This window comes from Panthera uncia, unplaced genomic scaffold (assembly GCF_023721935.1).
Source record: "Panthera uncia isolate 11264 unplaced genomic scaffold, Puncia_PCG_1.0 HiC_scaffold_1529, whole genome shotgun sequence".
In the NCBI taxonomy this organism is placed as follows: domain Eukaryota; kingdom Metazoa; phylum Chordata; class Mammalia; order Carnivora; family Felidae; genus Panthera; species Panthera uncia.
Genome location: NW_026058172.1, coordinates 33,989 through 58,135, shown reverse-complemented (window position 1 = coordinate 58,135; position 24,147 = coordinate 33,989). Strand labels below are relative to the sequence as shown.

At 54.0% G+C, this 24,147-nt stretch overlaps 1 protein-coding gene across 3 annotated transcripts in view; it reads left to right on the top strand.

Moving 5' to 3' along the window:
* The first annotated feature begins 9,363 nt into the window (after positions 1–9,363).
* LOC125917145 (uncharacterized) overlaps positions 9,364–24,147 on the top strand; it is a 48,766-nt gene continuing 33,982 nt past the window's right edge. For 2 of the 3 annotated variants that reach the window (XM_049623406.1, XM_049623409.1), the window contains exons 1-2: positions 9,364–13,038; positions 13,986–14,024. In XM_049623406.1, coding sequence (XP_049479363.1) covers positions 10,891–11,973 — 1,083 coding nt within the window. In that variant the 5' untranslated portion in view covers positions 9,364–10,890 and the 3' untranslated portion in view covers positions 11,974–13,038; positions 13,986–14,024. Of the gene's footprint in view, positions 13,039–13,985; positions 14,025–15,088; positions 15,417–24,147 lie in introns of those variants that run through there. The other variant, XM_049623408.1, reaches the window with a different exon arrangement.

Here is a 24,147-nt window from a genome sequence, read left to right as displayed (position 1 = left end):
CTGGTGAGGAGTCCCTAAATTCACATTGAATGAGTATGGGGGGGGGGAGGCGTGGGCGGGCAGGTCTGTGCTGCGTTGCCCCAGGGATTCTCTCCTGGCTCCCTGGAATGCTAGGGTACTACATCCCGTGTGCAAGGCCAGACCCAGAGCTCTGGGTCACCGGATAAGGCGGTAAAGAACGCAGTCCCTGGCCTCTAGCCTGGGATCCTGGAGCCTGTCCATAAATCACCCTGTCCGCAGGGATAAGTACCCAGAGAGTTCCAGAAGGGACTAATTAACCTGGCCTGAGGGGCGGTTACGGGAGGCCTCACAGGGAGGTATGCTTGCCTGGGCTTTTAAGGATGCTAGACTTTTGGCATGGGAAGAAATCGGGGTGAGTACATTCCAGGCATAAGGAACAGCATGTGCTAAGGCGTCTGGGCTGCAAAGAGCCGGATATGTTTAAGCCACTCGATAAGCTCCTTTCTGTGGCTCTCCTTCTTTTTCTAGTTGAGCTTTGTTTTGTCACCGGTCAAGGAGAGGCACAATCTGTTCCTGGGCTGGGCCGGCTGCCCTCCAGAGGCTGGGCCAGAACGTTCTGGCCCGCCTCTGACGATTCTGTCTGTCTGTCCTGTGGCCTGAATCCAAGGCTGTGGAGTGTAAGTGGCCATGTCATTTCTCCTCTCGATGTCCTCCAACCCCCTTATGGGTGGGCCGGTGCTCGAGCCAGGGCGTGGCTGAGCCACGCAGCAGAAACACAGGCATTGGTGACGGCCAGCTCCCGATCAGGGTTCCCGATCAGGGAACTGTTTCCTTCTCCCTCCTAAGGTCAGGGTTGAGGATGGCAGAGTTTTAAGACAAATTAAAAAAAATTTTTTTAATTCCTCTTTGCACCCTCTCCCCTAGTGTGTCCATCCTGCCAAAGACTGTTCTCCCTGGAGTGGAGGAACCCACTCCAGTAACCACAGAGGTCTGTCTGACTCCCTAAAACATGCTACGCTCATTACTCAACACCCCCTTCCCTCGCCCCTCCACTGAGAAGACCCATCCTCAGAGTAGCGGCTCTCTTCTGGAGCAAGATGAATGCAACCCGCTGGCAATTCTCACTAGCGTGCGAAGGACTGATGGCACCATATCTCCCCCGAGGACTCCTGGGTGGTGGGCGAGCCCTCCTAGCGTCTGCCCGCTGACTTCCGCGTAAGCTATTCCTGCTGTCCCCAAGGTTGTTCTCTCTTTTGCTTCCGGATTTGGAGGTTTCTTGAAGTCTGTAGCGTTTTCAGGGTGAGCGGTGGCTTTGGGTAGGGGGATCTGATGAATGGGCTCGCAAGCTGCAATTGCCTTTGGCCGTAGAGCCTGGACTGAGCGAGGCCACTGCTGGCTCAGAGAGATCCAGCTAAACATCCTTGCCGAGGGGTGTTCGGATTGGCCCCGGGTGGCTCTTCTCTTGTTGGGAGGCGGAAAAGGGGTCGATGGAGAGGGGAGGGACCAGAGAAGAGAGGAAAAGGGTCAGTCTGCAGCCTGTCTGTGTCACCAGTGCGGGCTGGACAAACGGCCGTGGGCCGCACTCTTCCTGAGCGAGTAATTTGAGAGCAAGCCTTGGCTCAGGAAGCCCCGGGCTCCTCCGCGCTGGGTTACTGAGAACATCGGCCAGCCAGCCCTTTGAAGTGCAAACCCAGCAACTGCAGAGCGCCCTGACCTACCGGGTTTTTTTTTTTTTTAACTAGGTTATTACTGAGCTGTTGAAGGACCAGGGATGAAGGGTCTCTTATTAAAAAGTAAACAAGAGACAAAAAAGGCAGAACAAGTCAAGCAGAAGACTGAGCGTTGCGGTGAACTCATCGACCCCGCGGCTTTGATCTTGGAGGATGAGGAAGACATGATCTTTGATGTTCGCTCCCTCCAGGGCCGTCGCTGTGCCAGCCGTCCCCGCGCTGCGCCTCCGAGCCGGGGGATTAATTATGTAACAGAGCTCAGATCCCCGCGCCAGGAAGGGGGCCTGGAAGGCTCTGCCCGGGTGCCCCCAGGTGCCTTGGGATTAGCCTAAGGCCCGTTTATCTGGGAAGCGCGAACAAACGCACATCTGTTCAGCGGGTGCACTGCACGGCGTTTCTTCAATTCTACCGTTACTGTCTTTACGGAACCCCACAATAGCTTCCTGGATATCACTCTTCAGGGCCCTGAAACGGAGCCGTGCGCAAAGACATTAAGAAAAGTATCAGGGCACCCGCAGCCGCTATTCTACCATCTGGCGGCTCAGAAATATTTTATAATCAAATGAGTAAGACGGACAAGCATCTCGCTTGCCATGCGTCTGCAGCCCGCCTCCCCCCTTCCCTCTCCTCCCAGGCCGCGTTCTCTGCTGTCTTTGGCAAACGCTAGAGAAGCCTTTTCCCGGGTGTGAGGACGCCCACGGGCTCAGCTTGGGCCGTGTACTGGCCGGGCGACCTTGGTCTGTCCCTTTGTAACATGGAGGCACTTGTGCTCAGGGCTGTTAGGCGACTCGAAGTGACACTGATACGTGTGTCCTACCACGAGGCTGTACCCGCTGCTTGCGTTAGACTTTTAAAAAGTTGCGTACTTGAACTTTGCCGGAATATAAATGCGGTTATACGCATGTCTGCCGTAGGCTATTTAGAAAATAAGGTAGAAACGCGTTGGGGTAACGGGGCAACCGAGCTGAGAACCACAGCCCCCCAGATGGGCGTTTATTTGCATCGATTAGGTGTGGGGAGAGTGTTGAGCGTCTCAAGCACAAGTGTGTGTGTGTGTGTGTGTGTGTGTGTGTGTGTGTGTGGTTGAGCCTTGAACAAAACGGGTTTGGACTGCTCACGGGCGGGTACGCTTGTGGGCGGGTTTTCTTCATAAATACAGGACATCAATGTCAAATGTATGTTCTCTTGTGATTTTCTTCATAACGTTTGCTTTTTCTCTAGCTTACTTGATTGTAAGAATCCAGTACGTAAGGGGCAGGCGCCTGGGTGGCTCGGTTGGTTAGGTGTCTGATCTTGATTGTGGCTCAGGTCACGACCTCGCGGGTCGTGAGTTCGAGCCCAAGCCCCCCTCCCCGTCAGGCTTTGACACTGTGCTGATGGCGTGGAGCCTGTTAAGGATTCTCTCTCTCTCTCTCTCTCTCTCTCTCTCTCTCTCTCTGCTTCTCCCCCACTCATGCATGCACACGCACGCTCTCCCTCTCTCTCTCCCCCTCCAAAATAAATAAGCTTAAAATAATATAGTATATGATACATACAGCATACAAGATATGTGTTAATTGACTGTTTATGGTATAGTAGGTTTTCCAGTAGGCAATTTGTAGTTGCGTTTTGGGGGCGTCAAAAGTTTTACATAGATTTTTGACTCTTGGGAGGTGGGGGTCAGCACTGCTAACCCCTGCGTTTTTCAGGGGACATCTGTCCTGTATTTCCAGCAGGATCATGTAAAAATGAGAACACGGCAATCTTATTAAGTCCCTCCACCCCAACCCAATACATCCACAGGCACCGTCCCTGCCCCCCTCCCTTTTTCTCTCCTCATTGGAGACAGGGCCACTCCGATGACATTTGACTTTAAACCTTTGTTTCTCTCCCCCTCTCCACGACCCCCACCCACCCACCCAGACCATTTTCTTTTTTTTTTTAATTTTTTTTTACATTTATTTATTTTTGAGAAACAGAGTGAGACAAAGAGTGAGCAGGGGAGGGGCAGAGAGAGGAGACACAGAATCTGAAGCAGGCTCCAGGCTCTGAGCAAGCATTCAGCACAGAGCCTGATGCGGGGCTCGAACCCACGAACTGTGAGATCATGACCTGAGCCGAAGTCGGATGCTCAACCGACTGAGCCACCCAGGCGCCCCACCCAGGCCATTTTCTAAAGGGATTTATATTTGTCTGTAAAGTGGTGCAAACTTTTTTCATCCTGAGAGAAACAGAGCCCTCACAGAGAAGCCCGAGTATTGCATTGCTGGAATTCATTTTCAGAAGTTTCTTGAACCCCTGCCTCAGGACCCCTGGGATCCACTGTGTGCCTGAAACCCAGAGCACTGGCCACATCCACTTGCTTTCAGCTCCCAATCCCTTCATGTCTGTGTCCCTGTGGATGCAGACGGGGTCCAGCTTAGCAAACTGTATTTCAAACATACGAGTAAGTAATCATGAGAATGTGGGGGTGTGGGCATTGGAGGGGGGGTTGCCCATTTCAGCAGCCTCTGCCCTTCCGGAAGCCCTGGGCTATAAGAGAAGGACCAGCGTCCTGATAAACTGCTCTTAAGGGCACCATTCATTCCATTATTAGATGCCTACTGTCAACCTGGTGCAGTGCTGGGATGGAAAAGCCAGGGTGGTGGTGGAGGAATTTAGGTCTAGAGTCGCACCTCGTAGCCCTCTTCTCCTGTGTGTAGCAAAGCAGAAACACTGCGTTTCTTTACAACTGCTCTGAACACTGGCCTTCTCCCAGGAAACCGAGATTTGCCTGGTGTAGGGTTGCTTGAACCTTCTTCCAAAAGCAAGCCAGCCTTTTCAGCAGGTGAACCAAAGAGCTCCGTGGAGGGGCCTGTCTCAGCTTCGGCCAAATTAAGGAGTCGATATCGGCGTTTAGTAACTCTCAAAGAAAATGGCAATACACTCGAGCCAGGGAGTTCTGATTAGTCTGGCGTCCTGTATCGTTCCTTTTCCCTATTTCTTGTTTACCTTCGTAGCCTTGGGGCACTTCGTTGGCCCCAGAGACAGCGCTGCCGGCCTGGGGCTGTGTGGCATTTCTGGATCCTTTCCCTTTGTCAGCAGGGAGTAGTAGAATCTGAATCTTAAAAAGGACATTTTAGTACACATTTTCTCTGCTGTAAAAGCAATACATTCTCGTTAGGGCGTCTTGAAAAAACTACGTGGTAAAAAGGAGATAAGAAAAAAAAAAAATGATACCTCGTCACACCTGCCCAAGTAACCACCATTGTACCTGTGTACCAGAAAAAGCCTCCTTCTGGTGCCATCAGCCCTGGCCGTGACTTGCTTGGCTGAAAAAAAGATTAGTAAAGAGGAGATCGTGAAAGTGATGCAGACATACCTTGAACATTTTAACCTAAAACATACAGTCATTCCCCCCGCCCCGTCTCCTGGTTTAAAGCCACGGCCTTTCTTGGTTTACGGATCTACTGGATGATGTCCACATTATCTTTTTTGTATGACCCTTTAATGCAACCCCCCCCCCCCGATTCTCAGTTTCTGTTTCTATCGAGTGAAACAGGGACTGAGAACCCACTACTTTGCAGATTTTCATATACCCCTCATATCATACGGTGGTTTTTGTCCACGCCTAGTTTAACAGTGATCTTCCCTAAACGTCCAACACTTGTTTCATAAAAACAATTCCTTTTTGACTCCTCTTCCAGTGGTTTACATAAACTTTAAGTAAGTTGTGTAATTATGTGAGTACAACCTGTGTAGGCAGGTTTGAGGACAAGCACAGCTGAATCTTCGTGAACTCACAGAGCAGCCCATCCAACGGTTGGGGAAAGCCCTGTTTCTCACAGGGAAGGCTGAGCCTGTCCCATAGTCCGGGGGCCCTTCAGGGAAGGCACCTGTGCTCGTTTTGCATCTAGAACAGTTTGTGTGATTCTTCACTACTTAGAGAAGTCTCGTAATGTTACCAACTCCAGACTGAACAGTTTGAACTTAAACGCACAACAGCTAATGTTCGACTTAAGGGTGAAATGCTCAACGCTTTCTCTCTAAGATCAGGAATGAGACTAGGTTGGCCGTCATTGCCACTTTGATTCAACATTGCAGTGGAGATCCTAGCCACAGCCGGCAGTAAGGCAAACAATGCAAACGGACAAATCTCAAACAAAACCCACAAACACCCACGAGTAAATAAAGGACATCGAGATTGGGAAGTAAGAATTAAAACTGTTTGCAGATGAGATGATCTTACATAGAGACCATGCGAAGGAATAGCAGAGCTTATGAACAATTTCAGTAAGGTTGTGGGATACAAGACCGATAGAAAAATGAATTACATTTCTGTATACTTCTGCATTTCTATATACTTGCAGTGAAAATTAAATTAAGAAAAGAAATCCATTTGCAGTAGCATCAAGAAAGAATAGAATGCTTAGGAATGAATTTAACAAAGTGCAAGACTTATCCTCTGAAAATGACAACGTACTTGAAAGAAATTAACAACCTAAGTAAATGGAAAGACATCCCATGTTCATGTATCAGAAGGCTTAATATTGTTAAGATGGCTTTGCTCCCAAATTAATTTACAGATTCCACACAACTCCCTTTGAAAATTCCAGCTGAATTCTTTGCAGAAATTGACAAGCTGATTCTAAAACTCATATGGAACCTCAAGGAACCTGGAACAGCCAAAACAGTCTTGAAAAAGAGACACCAAGTAGCAGGGCTTATGCTTCCTGATTTCAGAACTTATTACAAAGCAATAGTAGTCAATGCAGTGTGGTACTGGCACAAAGATAGTCATACAGATCAGTGGAATAGAATTCAAAGTCCAGAAATAAGCCCTCACATTTCCAGTCAATTGATTTGCAAAAGTAGCAAATAATTCAGTAGAGAAAGAATAGTCTTTTCAACAAATGGTACTGGTACAACCAAATAGTCCCATGTGAAGGAATGAAGTTGGACCCCTACCTCACACCATTTATAAACATTAACTCAAAGTAGATCAAAAACCTAAATGTAAGAGCTAAAGCTATAAAGCTCTTAGAAGAAAAATAGGTGTAAATCTTTTCCTTGAATTGGGCAATTGTTTCTTGAACGTGATACCAAAAGCATAAATGACCAAAGGAAAAAATAAGTAAATTGGACTTCATCAAAATCAGAAAATTTTGTGCTTCCTAGGACACCATCAAGAAAGTGAAAGACGGCCCACAAAATGGAACACAATATTTGTAAGTCATATGTATTCTATGCTTGTATCTAGAATAAAGAACTCTTAGAACTCAGTATTAAAAAACAACCAGTTAAAAGATGGACAAAGGCCTTGAATAGACATTCTCCAAAGAAGATATCCAAGAGGTCACTGAAAACTATAGAAAGCTTATGAAAGGAATTGAAGAAGACACACAAAAAAATGGAAAAAGATTCCATGCTCCTGGATAGGAAGAACAAATATTGTTAAGATGTCAATACTACCCAGGGCAATCTACACATTCAGTGCAATCCCTATCGAAATAACACCAGCATCCTTCACAGAGTTAGAACAAACAATCCTAAAAGACCCCAAATAGCCAAAGCAATCCTGAAAAAGAAAACCAAAGCTCGAGGCATCACAATCCCAGATGTATTACAAGGCTGTAATCATCAGGGCAGTATGGTATTGGCACAAAAACAGACACTCAGATCAGTGGAACAGAATAGAGAACCCAGAAATGGACCCACAAGCGTATGACCAACTAATCTTTGACAAAGCAGGAAAGAATATCTAATGGAATAAAGACAATCTCTTCAGCAAATGGTGCTGGGAAAACTGGACAGCGACGTGCAGAAGAATGAAGCTGGACCACTTTCTTACACCATACCCAAAGATAAACTCAAAATGGATGAAAGACCTCAATGTAAGACAGGAAGCCATCAAAATCCTAGAGGAGAAAGCAGCCAAAAACCTCTTCGACCTCGGCTGCAGCAACTTCTTACTCAACATGTCTCCAGAGGCAAGGGAAACAAAAACAAAAATGAACTGTTGGGACCTCAATCAAGATAAAAAGCTTCTGCACAGCGAAGGAAACAATCAGCAAAACTAAAAGGCAACCTACGGAATGAGGGAAGATGATTTGCAAATGACGCATCAGATAAAGGGTTAGTATCCAAAATCTATAAAGAACTTACCCAGCTCAACACCCAAAAAACAAATAATCCGGTGAAGAAATGGGCAAAGACTTGAATAGACACTTCTCCAAAGAAGACATCCAGATGGCCAACCGACACATGAAAAAATGCTCCACATCACTCATCATCAGGGAAATACAAATCGAAACCACAATGAGATACCACCTCACGCCTGTCAGAATGGCTCACATGAACAACTCAGGCAACAACAGATGTTGGCGAGGATGCAGAGAGAGAGGATCTCTTTTGCTGGTGGGAATGCAAACTGGTCTGGCAGCCACTCTGGAAACCAGTGTGGAGTATCCTCAAAAAATTAAAAATAGAACTACCCTATGACCCAGCAACTGTACTACTAGATATTTATCCAAAGGATACAGGTGTGCTGTTTCGAAGGGACACATGCACCCCAATGTTTATAGCAGCACGATCGACAATAGCCAAGGTATGGAAAGAGCCCAGATGTCCATCAGTGGACGAATGGATAAAGAAGATGTGGTCTATATATACAATGGAGTATTACTCGGCAATCAAAGAGGATGAAATCTTGCCATTTGCAACCACGTGGATGGAACTAGAGGGTATCATGCTAAGCGAAATTAGAGAAAGACAAATATTGTATGACTTCACTCATATGAGGACTTTAAGGCACAGAACAGATGAACACAAGGAAAGGGAAACAAAAATAATATAAAAACAGGGAGGGGGACAAGACAGAAGAGACTCATAAATATGGAGAACAAACTGAGGGTTACTGGAGGGGTTGTGGGAGGGGGGATGGGCCGAATGGGTCAGGGGCATTAAGGAAGACACTTGTTGGGATGAGCACTGGGTGTTACACATAGGGGATAAATCTACTCCTGGAATCTACTTCTGAAATCATTATCACACTACATGCCAACTAACTTGGATGTAAATTTAAGAAGAAGATCTCCAAGGGGCCAGTAAGCACATGAAAAGATGCTCAACATCACCAGTCATCAGGGAGATGCAAATCAAAACCACAAGATAGAACTTCACACCCACTACGATTTCTAGAATCAACAAGTCAGATAAATGAAAGTGTTGGTGAGGAATCAGAGAAATTAGAACCCTTGAACACAGCTGGTAGGAATGTCAATGGTGCGGCTCCTTTGGAAAATAGTCGGGCAGTTTCTCACAAGCTTAAACAGAAAGCTACGATATGACACAGTAATTCTGCTCCTGGGTATATGTACCCCAAGAAGAAGAAAACTTACGTCCATGTGAAACTTGTACGTAAATGTGGAAAGAACCCAAATGTCCATCAACTGGTGACCGAGGAGACAAAATGTGATGAATCCGTACAATGGAATATTATTTGGCGATGAACAGGGAAGACTGCCACACGCTACGATACAGAAGCAGCTTGAAAACAATATGCTGAGTGGATGAAGTGAGCCACGAAAGACCACGGATTGTGGGATTTCATTTATATGAAGGGTCCAGAATGGCAAATCTGTGCAGTCAGAAAGTGGATTCGTGGTTGCCCGGGGCTTGCTGGGGCTGGGGCTGGGGGCTTGGGGGAGGGAGATGGGGAGTGACTGTTAGTAGGTGTGGGGCTTCTCTTGGGGGCGATGGAAGTGTTCTAAAATTAATGGTGGTGATTGCACAACTTTGTGCAACTACGGCGTTGAATACTTGAGATCTGTGAGTTGCGTGTGAATTCTAGCTCAATAAAGCTGTTATTTTCTTTTTTCTTTTTTTTTAAATTTTTTTAAAGTTTATTTATTTTTGAGAGAGACAGAGACAGAATGGGAGTGGGTTAGGGGCAGAGAGAGAGGGAGACACAGAAGCAGAAGCAGGCTTCAGGTTCCGAGCTGTCCGCGCAGAGCCCGATGCGGGGCTCGAACTCACAAGCCGTGAGATCATGACCTGAGCCGAGGTCGGACGCTCAACCGACTGAGCCACCCAGGCGCCCCAAATCTCTTTCTCTTTCTTAATGGGCTGATTTCCCACTAGGTTTGTGTCTGATTCTAAATTAATTATCCTGGAAGCAATTGACTTCATCCCCCATCAGCTTGGTTCCATTGGCACGGTTCATGCATGCTGGGGCAAGACCTGGGCCCCTTCCTCTCTGGTCCTCTGGGGACGTCCGGGATCTGGTTTCAGTATCCAGGGGTCATGAGAGCTCAGGCCTCCACCACGGAGAGGTGGGGAAGGAGCTCGAGGCCTGGCGTTCCCCGCGGGAACACCGTTGGGAGTCTCCCCGCTCTGCTGGGCCTTCTGCCCAGATATGGAACGTTCCAGCTTTCTGCACTCTCTGGCGCAGAATGAAAAGAATCTGCTAGTCTGTCTGACCAGCTAGGACGTTCTTGAAAGGCAGGTGCCATTCTTGACCTTAAAAAAAAAAAAAAAAAAAATTGTGAGCAGGTTAGACGCTTAACCCTTTCTGATCTGAACTGGTCCCTGAAAACAAAGACGTCAGGAAGATTCCGTTTCGTCATGTCTGCAGACAGAGGGGTGGTGCATGTGTGGTTGACCAGAGATCGTGAGCCCACTACCCTGGGCCGGGAGGAAGTGAGTGAGGACACATTCCTCTGCCTTGCAGTTGGTTTGCTGAGAGACGGTGGAAAGGTCACTTCGCCTTTCTTCAACCTCAGTTTCCTCATCCGTCAAATGGGGACTTTTTCTGCCCCGCCAGCCTCAAAGGTTTGTTTGAGAACCAACAGAGGCCCGTGCACGTGTGTCGGGCGTGAGACCGTGAGGTCAGGGTCACCTCCCATGGCCCGTCAGGTGCCCCGCATTCCCTTGCCTTCACCATGGGTGTCCTGGGGCTGCAGCCACCTCCGTGTCACCCTCAGGGGTAGCCGAGGACCTGGGGGTGTCACCCTGGTGCTTCACGTGGGAGGCAGAGGCTTAGAGGGGTGAGGCAGCGGGGGGAGGTGAAGAGAAGCCTGAAGGAAAGTCAGTTTTTCGGACCCAAAGAAGGGTAGGAGCTCCCGGACTTTAGGATTCTGTGAACTGGCTTAAAAAGAAATCAGGGCCAATATAAGGTTGCTACCTTTAACTTTTGTCAAATAAGGACATAAAACCTTCTCGTCTCCATTATTATTATTTGATGATAGAAGGGACGTTTAAAAATTTTTTTAAATGTTTATTTTTGAGAGAGAGAGTGCAAGTGGGGGAGGGGCAGAGAGCGAGAAGGAGACACAGAATCCGAAGCAGGCTCCAGGCTCCGAGCTGTCAGCACAGAGCCCGACGCGGGGCTCGAACCCACAGACCGCGAGATCAGGACCTGAGCCGAAGTCGGACGCTCAACCGACTGAGCCACCCAGGCGCCCCGAGAATTTTTAGTCTAAGCACCCACCCAATGCTTGGATTCCTTTTACTGTGGTTTTGTGAAGCGATCTTTCTTTCATCTGCTCTTGGCTTGCATTCTTCCAGCGACGGGGTGCTCACCCCCTCCCCCAGCAGCCGCGCATTCCAACGTCACGCAGTTCTTTTCCTTATTGTTCTGCGGCCTTCTGTCCCCGGGCTTCAGCTCACAGATCTTTGTGTGCACCCCCTCAGGCTCAGCGGGCTTCTGCTCCTTCTCCCCACGCCTAGCCCTTCAGCCCTGCACTCAGTCTGGTTCTCATCGCTTCCCTCCATCGGTCCACAGATGTTTTCTGTGGGCCTCCCACTGCCAGGCAGTGAAAGCCCTCTTGGGAACCTCCCTGAACCTCCCAGCGCCTTCGTCCTCCCCTTCACTGGAAGCCACCACTCCACTACTCCACTCTCCGACCTTCTCGGAGATTCTGAGGACGAGCTTGCCAAGTTAAGGCCAGGCCAGGGTCGGGCCGCCTTACGGGTTCCCTTGCCACGGTGTCCTGGAGGCATCACTGTCCTCCTTGTGCGGAGGAGGAAACTGAGGCTCGCCGGCTCCCTGCGCGGCCGGAGGCCAAGGCACCGCGGCTCCACGCCAGGTCTTGGCTGCGAGCCTCTGGCTGTTTCCGTGGCCTCGCACTGTCAAGGCGGGGACGGGCTTCTCGCTACCCAGAACCCCCTTGTGCCTCTCTCTGGGTTCTTGCATGGCTCCAGGGGCTGGAGAATGTGGACGGGGGCTTGGCGTCCAGGAGCCCTAGGTTTTCCAAGAGCTTCTGATCCTAAATGTGCAGCTTCACGCCCAGCCCTGGTATGGGAACTTGTCACCTCCTTGTAGCTCCTTCAGCCGACGAGCCCGCTGAGTCTCCCCCATGTACCAGGCACGGAGAACACGATGCTCCGGAGAACACGATGAGGAAGACAGTGACCTTGTGCCCCAGGAGCTCACAGACTAGTAGAAGGTCAGGAGGCAGATGGGCATGTGCACCCAGCCTTCTGGAAGCCCGGGGCAGCAAGCGGTGGGACCTTCCTGGCCTGGGTGGTGGCGACAAAGGGAGAGGGCATTTGGATTGGGCTTTGAAGGGTGCATAAGAGTTCGCAGGGCAGCCACACACTGAACTGATCTCCAAAAAGTAAGTGAGGAGTGGGGGCGCCTGGGTGGCTCAGTCGGTTAAGCATCTGACTCTTGATTTTGGCTCAGGTCATGATCTCACAGTTGATGGTGGGTTCGAGCCCCGCATCGGGCTCTGTGCTGGCAGTGTGGAGCCTGCTTGGGATTCTCTCTCCCTTTCTCCTGCTCATGCTCTCTCCCTCTCTCTCTCAAAAAAAAAAAAAAAAAACTTAAAAAAAAAATTAAGTAAGGAGCAATAATGGGGGTTCAGTCATGACAACTTTTCCTGGAGACTGTCCGTGACTTTGTTAGTATGTGCAGAAACACTGCAGGATTGGCTGCGAAAAATCAATAACTCTCTTCGACTCCCTTTGTTATCTGCTTCCTGCCTGGGGCTCAAGGAGATCGAGAAGCTAGTGTTGCAAAGGCACGGGAAGATTCAATCCCACGTTAGACGTACACATTTTTGCTAAGTAGATAAATAATGACCTTATTAAGGTTTCTTTTGGCTCTGCGTCGGGGGCCCACAGCCCATTGCTAGCAGGGTCTCAGAAATCGGCGTCTGTTTTCTCTTATTTGGACAGGAGCCTCTGGCTGAGGTGCTGAGCCGTCTTGGAGAGTTCTCTTCCCCGCAGAGCATTAGTCACGAAACAGTAATTTACCGCAGGAATCGCACAGAGTGGGATGATATTGATTTGTGGGCCTTTTGGCAAAACGTACTCGTTCACAACTGGCCAGAGAAGCAGCCCGAAGACGTTCTGGGCGAAGCGTGACCGTGTGGTCCCAGATGAGGTCCTGCCCTGCTCTCCGAATGGGGGCGGGGGGAGAGCTGGGGAGAGGGCTATGGGCTGGAGGGGGGGGGGGATGCGGGAGATACATAGAGAGAGAGAGACAGAGAGAAAGAAGGTGGTGAGGGAACAGGGGAGGGAGGGAGACGGGCCGGTGCGTACCTGGCCTTTTTCTCTCCTTGGGAAGCATCCTTGGGGGTCCGGCCCCCTGGCCTGGGATCCCGAGGACCCCTGCCTCGCATCTGTGAAGGGACACGGGGTCTCGCAGGTGCAGGGGCTCAGCCCTCTCTCTCCCGCGTGGAGCTCCCCGGCCAGAGTTCCAGCTCTGATGACGGAGGCTCCTGCAGGGTTTGGAAGCCCGCTCCCCCCTCCCTGGCGGACTTGGTTAAATCGTGTGCGTGAGTGGAGGGCTCCCTCCTGCCCTCCCTCCGCGCCACCCAGCATTAGCGAGCATTCATCCGGCCCCAAACCCTGTGACAGGTGCTGCGGAAGAAAATGCACATCGGTGTGCTCGTGCATCAGCGTGCCCCCGGCTGGTGGGGGGTGGGGTGGGGTGGGGGGGGTGGTCAGTCCTGACGTTGCTCACACCTTTGACATGCTCAGTCTGCACCAAGCCCTTTTCTTTGTTTATTCATGCACTCACTTGCCCTGCTGATTCCAGCAACAGCCCCGTGAGACAGGTATTGTTGTTGTCTTTGTTTTGTACGTAAATTGACGCCCAGCAAGGTTCGGTAACTTCCCTAGAGACACACAGCTCCTAAGTTCATGGTGGGATACCCCTTCTAGCCTGAGGGGTCTGGGGGGGACGGCTTGAATTAGGGCCTGGAAGGACAGCCGAGGAGAAGCTTGAGGGAGGGAGGGGCACGCCAGGACAGTGGAGGGCAGCGGGAAGGGCTGCCCTGTGCCCGGCACCCAGAAGCCGCATCGCGTACCGTCTCTTTTGTCCTGCAGCCGGTCGGAAAGGCCAAGTAACCGGTCCAAGGTGTGAAGGTAGGACGGGGACCCAGCTCTGTGTGGCTCCACAGCACGTGCGTGCCCTCAACGCCACACCCCCCCGGGGCTTGGCCAGCGGGCGGGGGCACCCCGGGGTCGGTGGCACAAAGCGGGCAGTGGCTGCTGTACCGGAAAACCCTCACCATTGTTCTTTCAGCATCTCCCACAGGGTTCTGGGGCCCCCCACCCCCCGCCTTCCCCCCGCTCCGGCTCCTGCCCTGCACTCGTGTGGGCCTCTCCCTGCACACCCCTCCAGCCTGAGCACGGTCACGGCTTCACACCGGTGCTGGCTACCATCCGACGGACCCTAGCTGGGCATCCTCATCCGCAAAGCGGTTTAAAACAGTGGTCTCTTGACTTGTGGGCTGGGCACCCCGTGCTCCCTCGAGGTGCCTGTGCCATCCATCCCGGGAGCCGCGTCCGAAGGTCAAGGGTGGTGGATCGGGACGGGAGGAGGTGTGCCGGGAACACAGGAGCCCAGGCAGCTGGGGGAGGGGGGAGGGGAGGGGGGAGGGGAGGGGGGAGGGGAGCGCCTCGGCCACCGATGGCCACGTGGTGAAATTCACAGCTCCCAGCGTAGCCCGCAGTCGCGCCCGATCTTCGGCTCGCCTCCTTCTCGTACATACAGGCATCCTCCTTATGACGTCGCAGCGTTTCCTTCTCTTCCTTCTTTCTTCCTCTGCGGCAGGAGCCGTGTGCTGCGAGGTCCGAGTCTCAGCCCTTCTGTGATGCTGCTGTGGCCGGGAGGCCGAGTCCGTGCCAATAAATGACCCCAGACGGGTGGGGGAGGGAGGCTCAGCGCCGCACGGTTCTGGCCCGATCGGTTTCACACCGCCGCTCGGCTCGCGCTGCGTTTCCTCCAAGGGGAGTGTTTTAGGAAGAGCAGAGATGCCTCTTGGCGTCTTTACGAGATCACCCCCAGAACCAGGATGCTCTCTTCAGCGTCGCGACCTTCCCTCCCCACGCGGTGTCTGCAGAGCAATTGCATTTACTCCCGTTGTTTCCCCCACCTGCGGTGTTGAGAGGAAAGTCAAGCAACCGTGTTTTTCTCCTCCGCGCAGGCCCAGCGCCAGCAGGACAAGCAACAGAGCTGTCCTCCTTTCACGCTTCAGGCGCAGGCTACCTGTCAGCGGCTTGCTGTGTGCAGCTCTGGTGGAAGGAACCTCTCTCCGGGGCCACAGGGATTTGCAGCAAGAATAGAAGCGTGTTTGGCTCCAGTTTCTGGCTCAGTGTGGCCCCGATGGCGATGACCCTGGTCCCACTTCAGAAACGGGGGACAGATGTGAGGCCAGGCTGTCGGGATCGCTGGGTTGAGCCCTATTTTTTTTTTTTTTTTTTAAGTAGAAAGTATGAGGAGAGAAACAGGAATAAATCAGTACGGTAGCCATCGCAAGAGCCTTCTCCTATGGTCTTTGGAAATTCCGGGGGACCCGGAGAGAGGCCATATAGCGGCAGAGGTGCAGACTGGCTGACAAGGGGCTCCAGGCGGCCCTCAGCATGGAGTCCAGCGTCCAAGGCGATCTGGCGCCCCTGGCCCCCTGCCTGCACAGAGTCACTGGGCTGCTTCTTACCTGGCTTCTCCCACGTCTGTTTTCCTTTGTAGCCCCTGCGGGCGAGATACTGCAGAGCAGTGGCTGAGAAGCTGAAACCATTGTCCCAGTGTCTCCTGTCCCCGTCCCGATGGCCGGCATGGCAGTGGCGAGGTCAGAGAGCTGGCACGGGGGACTTTTCTCCTGTCCTCTGCCTCTCGGGGAGCCACTGAGCCTTGGCAAGCGGGGCCGTGTCTCCCTGGCCCTCTTCTCTGGTGGAGCCTCTCACCTCTAGCCCTGGGGCGTGGGAGGATGGTTCTAGACCGTGAACCACGACCCCATCTTCCAGGCCCGCTGGGTGGCTGGGGCTTCGGCCTCCAAACCCAGACAAACCACAGCTCTCGTTCCCTGCCTCCCGTGACTTTCACATCACTGCCTGATGGGCGGATGGTCAAGCCGGCTCCTCTCTGCTCTGAGTAAGGTGCCTCCTTTCCCGGAGTCCAGCACCCCCAGCAGCGGTGGGCGATTTTATCTCCTTGTGTATCGATGCATTAACACACACGGGAATGCTCCTCTTCCAAGAAGACTGGGTTGACTGCCATCTTCACCCAGCTTGGGAGACCCTGAATTTGCCTTTTACCCGCTTCCTCACTGCCCGTGAGTTTGCACTGTGGGCTGAGTGGCCCCACCTTTCACTTACTCATTGTTCCTTCTTTATCTGACATCCCACCCGGTCTCGTGCTGGGGGGTGTGGGACACCAGCAAGGGCTCCCGGTCTCCAGAGGGCGGTCAGACCCCTAAAGGGTGGGTGCACTGATGGAGGAGGCGTGGGGCGAGGGGAGAGGCCCTAATTCCCCACCTGGGGGGGCGGGGGGACAGTGTTGGGGAGGCGTCCCTGGAAGGAACCCTGGGAGCCACCAGGGAGGAGTGTGTGGGCCGGAAGGGGCTTCGGGCTTAGGCAGCCTCATCCAGGGGGTTGAGTTCCCCACACGCCCAGGATCGGGGAGCCGGACCCATGAGCCAAGGGCTTTGGAGTTGACCTGACTGCCCTGTTTCATGAGAGACTTTTTCACAAAGCTACTGAGTGGCCAGCTATGGAAGACTAAACAATGGAAAGCAAAACCAAAAATAAAACACTATCCTTTCACTGAACTTGCCTTTGGAAAACAAATATTATGTGACAGGAGACCAGCCGTCTTCCTAGTACCAGAGCTGAGGCCCGAGCACATTCCAGAAGAGTTCTTTGGGATCCTTTCCCCTCCTCCCCCCACCTCCTCTCTCTTCCTTTTCCTCTCCTCTCCTCTTCCCCCCTTCCTCCCTTCTTTTCTCTCTCTTTCTACCTTTGAGATTTCTTTTTTTTTTAATGTTTATTTTGAGAGAGAGAGAGAGAGCAGGGAAAGGGGCAGAGAGAGAGGGAGACAGAGGATCTCAAGCAGGCTCTAAGAGGCCAGCAGGGAGTCCAATGCGGGGCTCAAACGCGCAAACTGTGAGATCATGACCTGAGCTGAAATCACTTGTCGGATGCTTAACCGGCTGAGCCACCCACGCGCCCTTGCCTTTGAACTTTCTTAATTGTACTTTTCATCAGCATGTAATTAATTCCCCTGTCCACCAGCATCCCCACAGTAGAGATGTCCGGGAGCCTGTAATGTGCTGTGCGTTTGCTAAGTGCTGGGGATATGTGCGAACCGGGACTCTATTTCTAGAATACTATCTGTGGGACTCCCCCCGGAAAACCCGGTCTGGCCACCCCAGGGCCCTGTCACATCTCCCTGAAATTTGAATCAGTTACCCTAACTAATTGCCTTCAACTTATCGGAAGAGGGAATCTCTAACCAAAGTCCTTGACCGGCCCCAGCTGTCTGGGGGTTTGTCTTGTGTCCTCATTGGTGCAGCGAAGCCGTCACGTTCGGGGACCTGGGGTGACCGATTCCCCGATTATTTTAAACGAATTCCCTAAGCTGTATACATAGCGCTGACACTGTGACTAAAGCCCTTCCCATTCTGTAACGCTCACTCTAGCGCATTGGAAGGGTAGGATTTCTCTGACGGTGACTGTTGCCTTTTTGCAATAACATTGATAACAATTGAAACGTTATCAATAACATTGGTTGACATTGATAAGCTCTCGAAAGCTTGCCGAGTGCCTTCGTATACTTTAGCTAACTCGATTCTCATGAGAGTCCTATGAACTGGGGTTACGACGTCTCTCTTATAATGAGGAAACCGAGGCTCAGAGAGGTTAGGGGATGTGTTCAAGGTCACACAGCTAGTAAGTGGTAGAGCGGGGTCCTAGTGCTGGTGTGACCTGTTTTCCCCGAATTTGAGTTGCTCAACCAAGGAGTCTTTCTGGAGTGTTTGCTGTGTGCTGGCCTTCTGGAGGAGAGCGGGTGCAGGGGCGGGATAGGCAGGAGCAGGGAGTGCTTGGGTGGCGGGAGGGAGGATGGCATCCGCGGGGGCTTAGGTCTGCATTGTGGGCTGAGTGTGACGGTCGGAGCACCGAGTCGTGGAGAGGACAGGGAAGGACCGTTTCTGCTTGTCCCTCTGTCTCCTTATCTAGACGAGTCTTCGTCCCTGCAGGAAAGAAAGGTGAGCCGCGGGGATGGAGGGAGGCCGAGGCCTTCACCATGTCCTGTCGTGACGTTCTGCCAGCTGGCAGCCTGACGAGGGACGTATCTGCAGACACGGGATCCCATTCCTGCCCCCTTGGGAGAGGAGGGAGGGCAGGCCCTGAGGCCGCTCAGACTGCACGCTGCGTGCAGAGGGACTGGCATGTTCCTTTCCCCGGCCTGGACTCTGAAGTTGGTCCTGCATCAGAAGGAAGTGCCCAATAATGGGGACTGGTTTGAACCGTGGCTTTTGCACAGCCGTGGCCTATATTAGAGAAGATAACGGCCAGACGATTGCTGAGCAGAGGAGAATCTTTAAGGACAGTATGGCCGGGGAATCTCAGGCTCAGAGGGCAAGCGGTTTTCCCAGAGTCATACAGCCCCAGGCTCGTTCTATCCTGTGCTGTGCCTAATTGTTTTTGCTGAAATAGACTTGAAGACGAGAAGGTGTTTATTTTTTATAAACGCAGCAGCTAGCGGAGCAGCAGAGGAATAGGTTTCTTCTACAGCTGTTCTCCTGAGGTCACTGTGACACCGTGGCGAGGAGTATTTCTGACCCCGGAGACCTGCAGTGTGAAGCAAGCAAGTGTGGGCGGCTGGAGGTTTGCACCCCAGCAGCCCCTTTCCTGCTGCCCCACAAATTTGGGTGGTGCTAGAGAGACTTGGGACTTTTTTGGCTGTGCTTAGGAGCTTAGAAGTTTGCAGGGGAGTGTGGGAGGGACTTTTAGGAGGTGCAGCCCTATGCATGACCCCTACGTGGGGCATTCCAGTTGTGTGACACGTGCAGGGGCGTCCTGATGTTTCTGGAAGGTATGGCCCACCTGCCATCGGAACCACGAAGCAGCTGGCAGGCTGTGATGCACATTCTGGGTTCTCCCAGGCCTACTGATCAGAATCTCCAGGGCGGGACCGGGAATCTGTATTAAAAAAAATTTTTTTTTAATGTTTATTTCTGAGACAGAGAGAGACAGAGCATGAGCGGGGGAGGGGCAGAGAGAGAGGGAGACACAGGATCCAAAGGAGGCTCCAGGCTCTGAGCCGTCAGCCCAGAGCCCGACGCGGGGCTCGAACCCACAGCCTGCGAGATCATGACCTGAGCCGAAGCCGGACGCTTAACCCCCTGAGCCACCCAGGCGCCCTGGAATCTGCATTTTAAACAGGCTCTGAGGTCAGCCGCATTATGCGCTGACCCCCCTGCACCCCCTGCCCCCGGCCCAGAGCCAGGATGTGGTTCAGATCTCGAGCCAGCCTCCCTGGGCGGCCTGACCTCCAGTGAGCTGTTTCCTACCCCCTCCGCTGAGCCTCGGGTTTCTGGTCTGAAAGGTGGATATGACACCCCTGCCGTTTTAGGTCACAGTCGCCCGACATGGAGACAGTGTTAGTGCCCAGCAAGTGGTGGCCTTTACTGGGTCTGCCAAGCAGCGGGCAGGGCAGGGGGTGATTCGGGGCCCCGAGCAGGTGCCGGTGTCCGGCCAGGATTGGCAGGGGCCTCCTGCAGGAGCGTGGGCCTCTGGGAGTGAGGAGGAGACTGCGCTTAGGGCCTCAAGGCTGCAGTTTGGGGAAGAGCCTGTGGTGAGACTTAGAAATGGCGCCTTCTTTGCCTTTGGCCCAGATGCACAGGCTCCAGAGGGCGCCCAGGACGGGTGTCCAAGCTGGGCCCAGGCCCACGTGCTTGCCTTTGAGCCCGGGCTCCCCTAGAAGACTGTTGCCGTTTTCCCGAGGGGTGACGGTGGCCCAGCACTCTGAGCACAGGGGAGGAGGGGCCGGTGACCTGGAAGGGGGGGGGTCGCCAGGGAGACAGAGGCTGGGAGTGTGTGTGTGCAGGGGCTGGGGGGACGCTGGGGAGACGGCTCAGATAAGTCCCGTGGGAGGCACCCGCGGGGCCATCCGCTGATCCCCTTTCCTGTTGACTGGTTTTTAAGGAACTTCCTTTCCCTCCCCTGACTTCTTGCAGAGGGGTCTCTTCCTACCAGGCCGGTTCTGCCTCCCCTTGCTGCCGTCTGCCCCGCCCCCCCCAGCAGGTGCAGCACCCCCTTGAAAGAGGAGCCGTTTGAGGGACGCAGGGCCCTTCCTGCCCCCTCGCGTGTTCCCAGTGCTTGTCTCTTTGTAGCTGGGGCCTGGACACAGGAAAGCCAGCCATATCCTGAGCCAGACGCTCTATGTGAGGCCACCCGGCTGTCACTGGGCACGTGCATGCTGGTTCTCCTCCGACCAGCGGCCTGAAAATGACCCCGACTCCCCGGGAGCTGGATGTGAGGGATTTGTGCCCCCTTCCCCCACAGCGCGTGCACACACACACACACACACACACACACTCACAGACCGAGCCCTCAGAGGCAGTCATGGACAGAGCTGCCCCCATCCTCCAGGACTTGGTCATCCATGTAGTTTACAGGCGAGGAAACCGAGGTCTCGGAACTAGAACTCACGTCCCCGAGCCCTGCGCTGGCTCCTCTCAGATGCTGTTCCAGGACAGCAGGATCCTGGCTATCTCAGTGGGCTACCCTACCTCCTGTGCACCTGCTCCGGGACCGTGTGTGTGTGTGTGTGTGTGTGTGGGCGGGGGTACTTATGAGCGACTGAGCCCAACTCTGGGCATGTGCTTGGAAATAAATGCACCCTCCAGTGCCAAGATGCCTGGGGTGGGGTGGGGGGTGTCTGCCATATGAACAGACAGCCTGTGGTCCACGCAGGGGGGCGGGGCAGAGCTGATGCGGGCCTGCGGAGGGACAGGCAGGTTCCTCAGGGACGGCTGTTTCTGGGGGTTGCAACCAGGAGCCACTGCTTCTCTTCCCACCTGATCTGGATGGTTCTTCACCCCTCCTGCATCTCACGGTGTGCCCCACCCCGCCCCCCAGTCTTCACCTCCCTCCCCTGCTGCCCCTGCCGCGCTGTGCGGGTCACACCCCCCCAAGCCTCATCAGGCTCCCGCTCATCTGAGTGGCCTCTTGTCCCCGCCTCACAAACAAGCCCCCGGAAGGTGGAGTGGGAGGAGAATACGGAACGGTCCGTCTGGACCAGTCCCCCGAGTCTTCTGCTTTCTGGAAGAAGTCTCCCTGTAGAAGTGGCTCGCCTGCTGGATGCCAGTCCCCACCCTCTGTGTCCTGCAGCCCGGCCACGGAGCCCAAGCCAGACTGGAACGTGGACCGGGCAGGGACTGTCCGGCACCACGAGAACTGGCCATGCCAGGCTGGCGGAGAGGGCCCCTCCTGGTGCCCTCCTCCCCGGCCCATCCGCAGCCGCGTTCTCTCACCTCGGGGCTCAGGGGTCGCCTCTGGAAGCCTCCGATGCCCGCTCCGCCTGCCTCGGGCTCCCCTCACTGGCCGCTGGCCTAGTTTTCGCTTCCTGGCGTGGATACCACCGTGTGCACCTCTGAGCATCCTTGGCCTTGGTGCGAACACCGTGGTTTGACTGTGAGACAGAGGACGTTGGAGGCCGCGGGAGCCCCGAGTATATATCTCACACGGTGCCCTTGTTTGAAGGGGGATGCATCGGCCTGGGACTTTCGGGGCGGGGGGGCAGGCAGCTGCAGGGCAGACGCCGGGTCCCTCAGTGTGGGAGGATGGGGTGTTCAGCCAGGCGAGGGGTGCCCGGGGCCACGCAGAGCGTTTCTGGCTCTGGGGCCCCCGAGTCGCAACGGGGAGTCCGAAGGAGACGATTCTGCCTGGCTCTTTCCAGTTGTTTCTCTGGTTTTCCTGTCATCTGCTGGGGCCTTGAGGGGAATTTGTCCCTGCCTGTGCTGCACTCATTCGTTATAGGAGATATTTAATCCACGGGGGGCGGGCAGATAGGAGTGTCATTCTCAGGGGGCGCTTTGGTGTCACAATGTAAACTAAAATTTTAGAGGGTGCCTGGGTGACTCGGTCGGTTGAGCGTCCGACTTCGGCTCAGGTCGTGATCTCCTGATTCACGAGTTCCAGCCCCGCGTCGGGCTCTGTGCTGACAGACAGCTCGGAGGCTGGAACCTGCTTTGGATTCTGTGTCTCCCTCTCTCTCTGCCCCTCCCCTACTCACGCGCTGGCTCTCTCCCTCTCAAAAATAAAGAAACGTTAAAAAAAAAAAATAGTGTAAGCTAAAATTTTAGTATCCCTTATGGAAAATTCACAAACTTTAGAAAGAAACCAGTAAGGCAACCATAATAATCCCCCATGATCCCATGCGTCAGCTCTGGTATAAAAGTTAGGCTTCCTGGCGCAAATGAGTCAAAGCGCCAGAAAAGCCCCTGTCCCATACCGCAGTCCCCCAGCTGAAGCCCCCTCAGAAAACCGTGGCGCTGTCGTCCCAGTGAGCCCTGTGTTGGAAGGGGGGTGTCTGCACGGCCTTCCGTGAGCTGGAGCAGCCCTCCGCCTCTCACCCGGGACCACGTGCTGCGTGGGATCCTCAAGCCTCGGATGGCCTTTACCCTCTCTACCGTGGGACTGTGTGTGCACACGCGTGGCATGTGCACGTGTGTGCGTGCGGGCGTCTGTGCGTGCAGGTGCGTGTGTATGCGTGTGCACGCATGCGTATCAGTGCGTGTGTGTGTGTAAGTGCCCGTGCGGGGCATGCATATATCTGTGTGCGTGCTCGCGTAAGTGTGCGCGCGTGCGTGTGTGTGCACACATGCGTGGCAGCGTGTGCACGTGGGTGTGATGACAGACGGGCGTCCACGTTGACCCGAGTGGGGGGCGGGTTCTCTGGTCCTCCTCCTCTCAAGGGGTCCGTGAGCTTCGGCGACACTGGCGGCCTCGCTTGGGAGCCTCCTGACGCCCCCCAGATGCAGCGAGCCCTCCTTCCTCGAGCCCGGTGCGGTTTTGTTAGCATTTCTCGCGTAGCCCGCCTCCCGTGGTATTGTCGGTGGTTACTTGTGGCCGTGGGCTGCCTCCCGCCGGCCGCGGCCTCCCCCGCAACGCCCGGCTCCAGGGCTCGGGGTCAGTGGCTGCGCGTCTGGGCTTGAACGGCGATGTGTTTACTGAGCTTCGCCACTGCCTGCCCCAGCGGCTCCGAATGACATTTCAGGAATTGAATTACATTTCGGTTCTTGCAGAATCCAGGAATAGATCATTTGATTGTGTCTCTTGGAAGTCATGGCCGCAACCGGCTTCATTTTCTTAGCCAACATCTCTCCCGAGTGGGGAGCGGTGGCAGAGGAATGCCATCACGAACTGGATTTTCCCACAAGCACGTCTCCCTCCCGAGCTGGCGGCGGCCCGCGCTTTCCCCCCCGGCTGGGGGAGGCTGGCACTGGAGGCCGCCTCCGGGCGGGACCCAGAGCGGCACTGCCACTCGGTGCGCGGGTGTCCTGCCTGTCCCCGCGGCCTGCTGAAGATGCCACTGCCGGGCGGCGGCTGCTGGGAGAGCTTTCTCCAGCCCTGTGGGGTCGGGGGAGGGAGCCGTCTCGTCTGCCTGGGAAAGTCATGTAATGCCCGTGCCTCGTTTCCATGCCCCCCTCTGGCCTTTGAGGGGTGTGTCTCCTCCGAGGGGCTCACTCTTTGCCCAGGCGTCAGCAGCCGTGGCTAGCTACTCTTCCCTCGACCCGTCCGGAAATTCTCTCTGGCTTTCCCAGCCTCACGGTATCGGGAGAATCTTCTAGAAATCTCCGGATGCCCTTCCTGCTGGGCGTCTGCCTTCCTGCCGGCCGAGTGCTTAGTGGTTGCAGGGCCAGGAGGCTGGGGGTTGGGTGAGGGCGGCCACTTGCCCTGTGCTCCCATTTGGGTTCTTTGTGGTGTGAATGGAGACTGCAGAGCGGTGGGGACCGTGGGTCCCCATCCAGCAAGGGGCAGGGAGTGGGTTCCAACCCCAGGGTGCTTCCTTCCCCTGCTACTTGCAGAAACAAGTGAATTTTCCTAAGGAACGGCTGCTCCAGGAAGCCAGCTGTCAGCCCCCTCCGGCTCTTCCTGTCCGCCCCGCCCACCCCTGCTCTAGGCCGGTCCTTCTCTCTCCGCCCGCTCCGTCCACCCAGGCCGATGGCCGGGTCTCCGGATTTCGTCTCCCGCCAGGGCT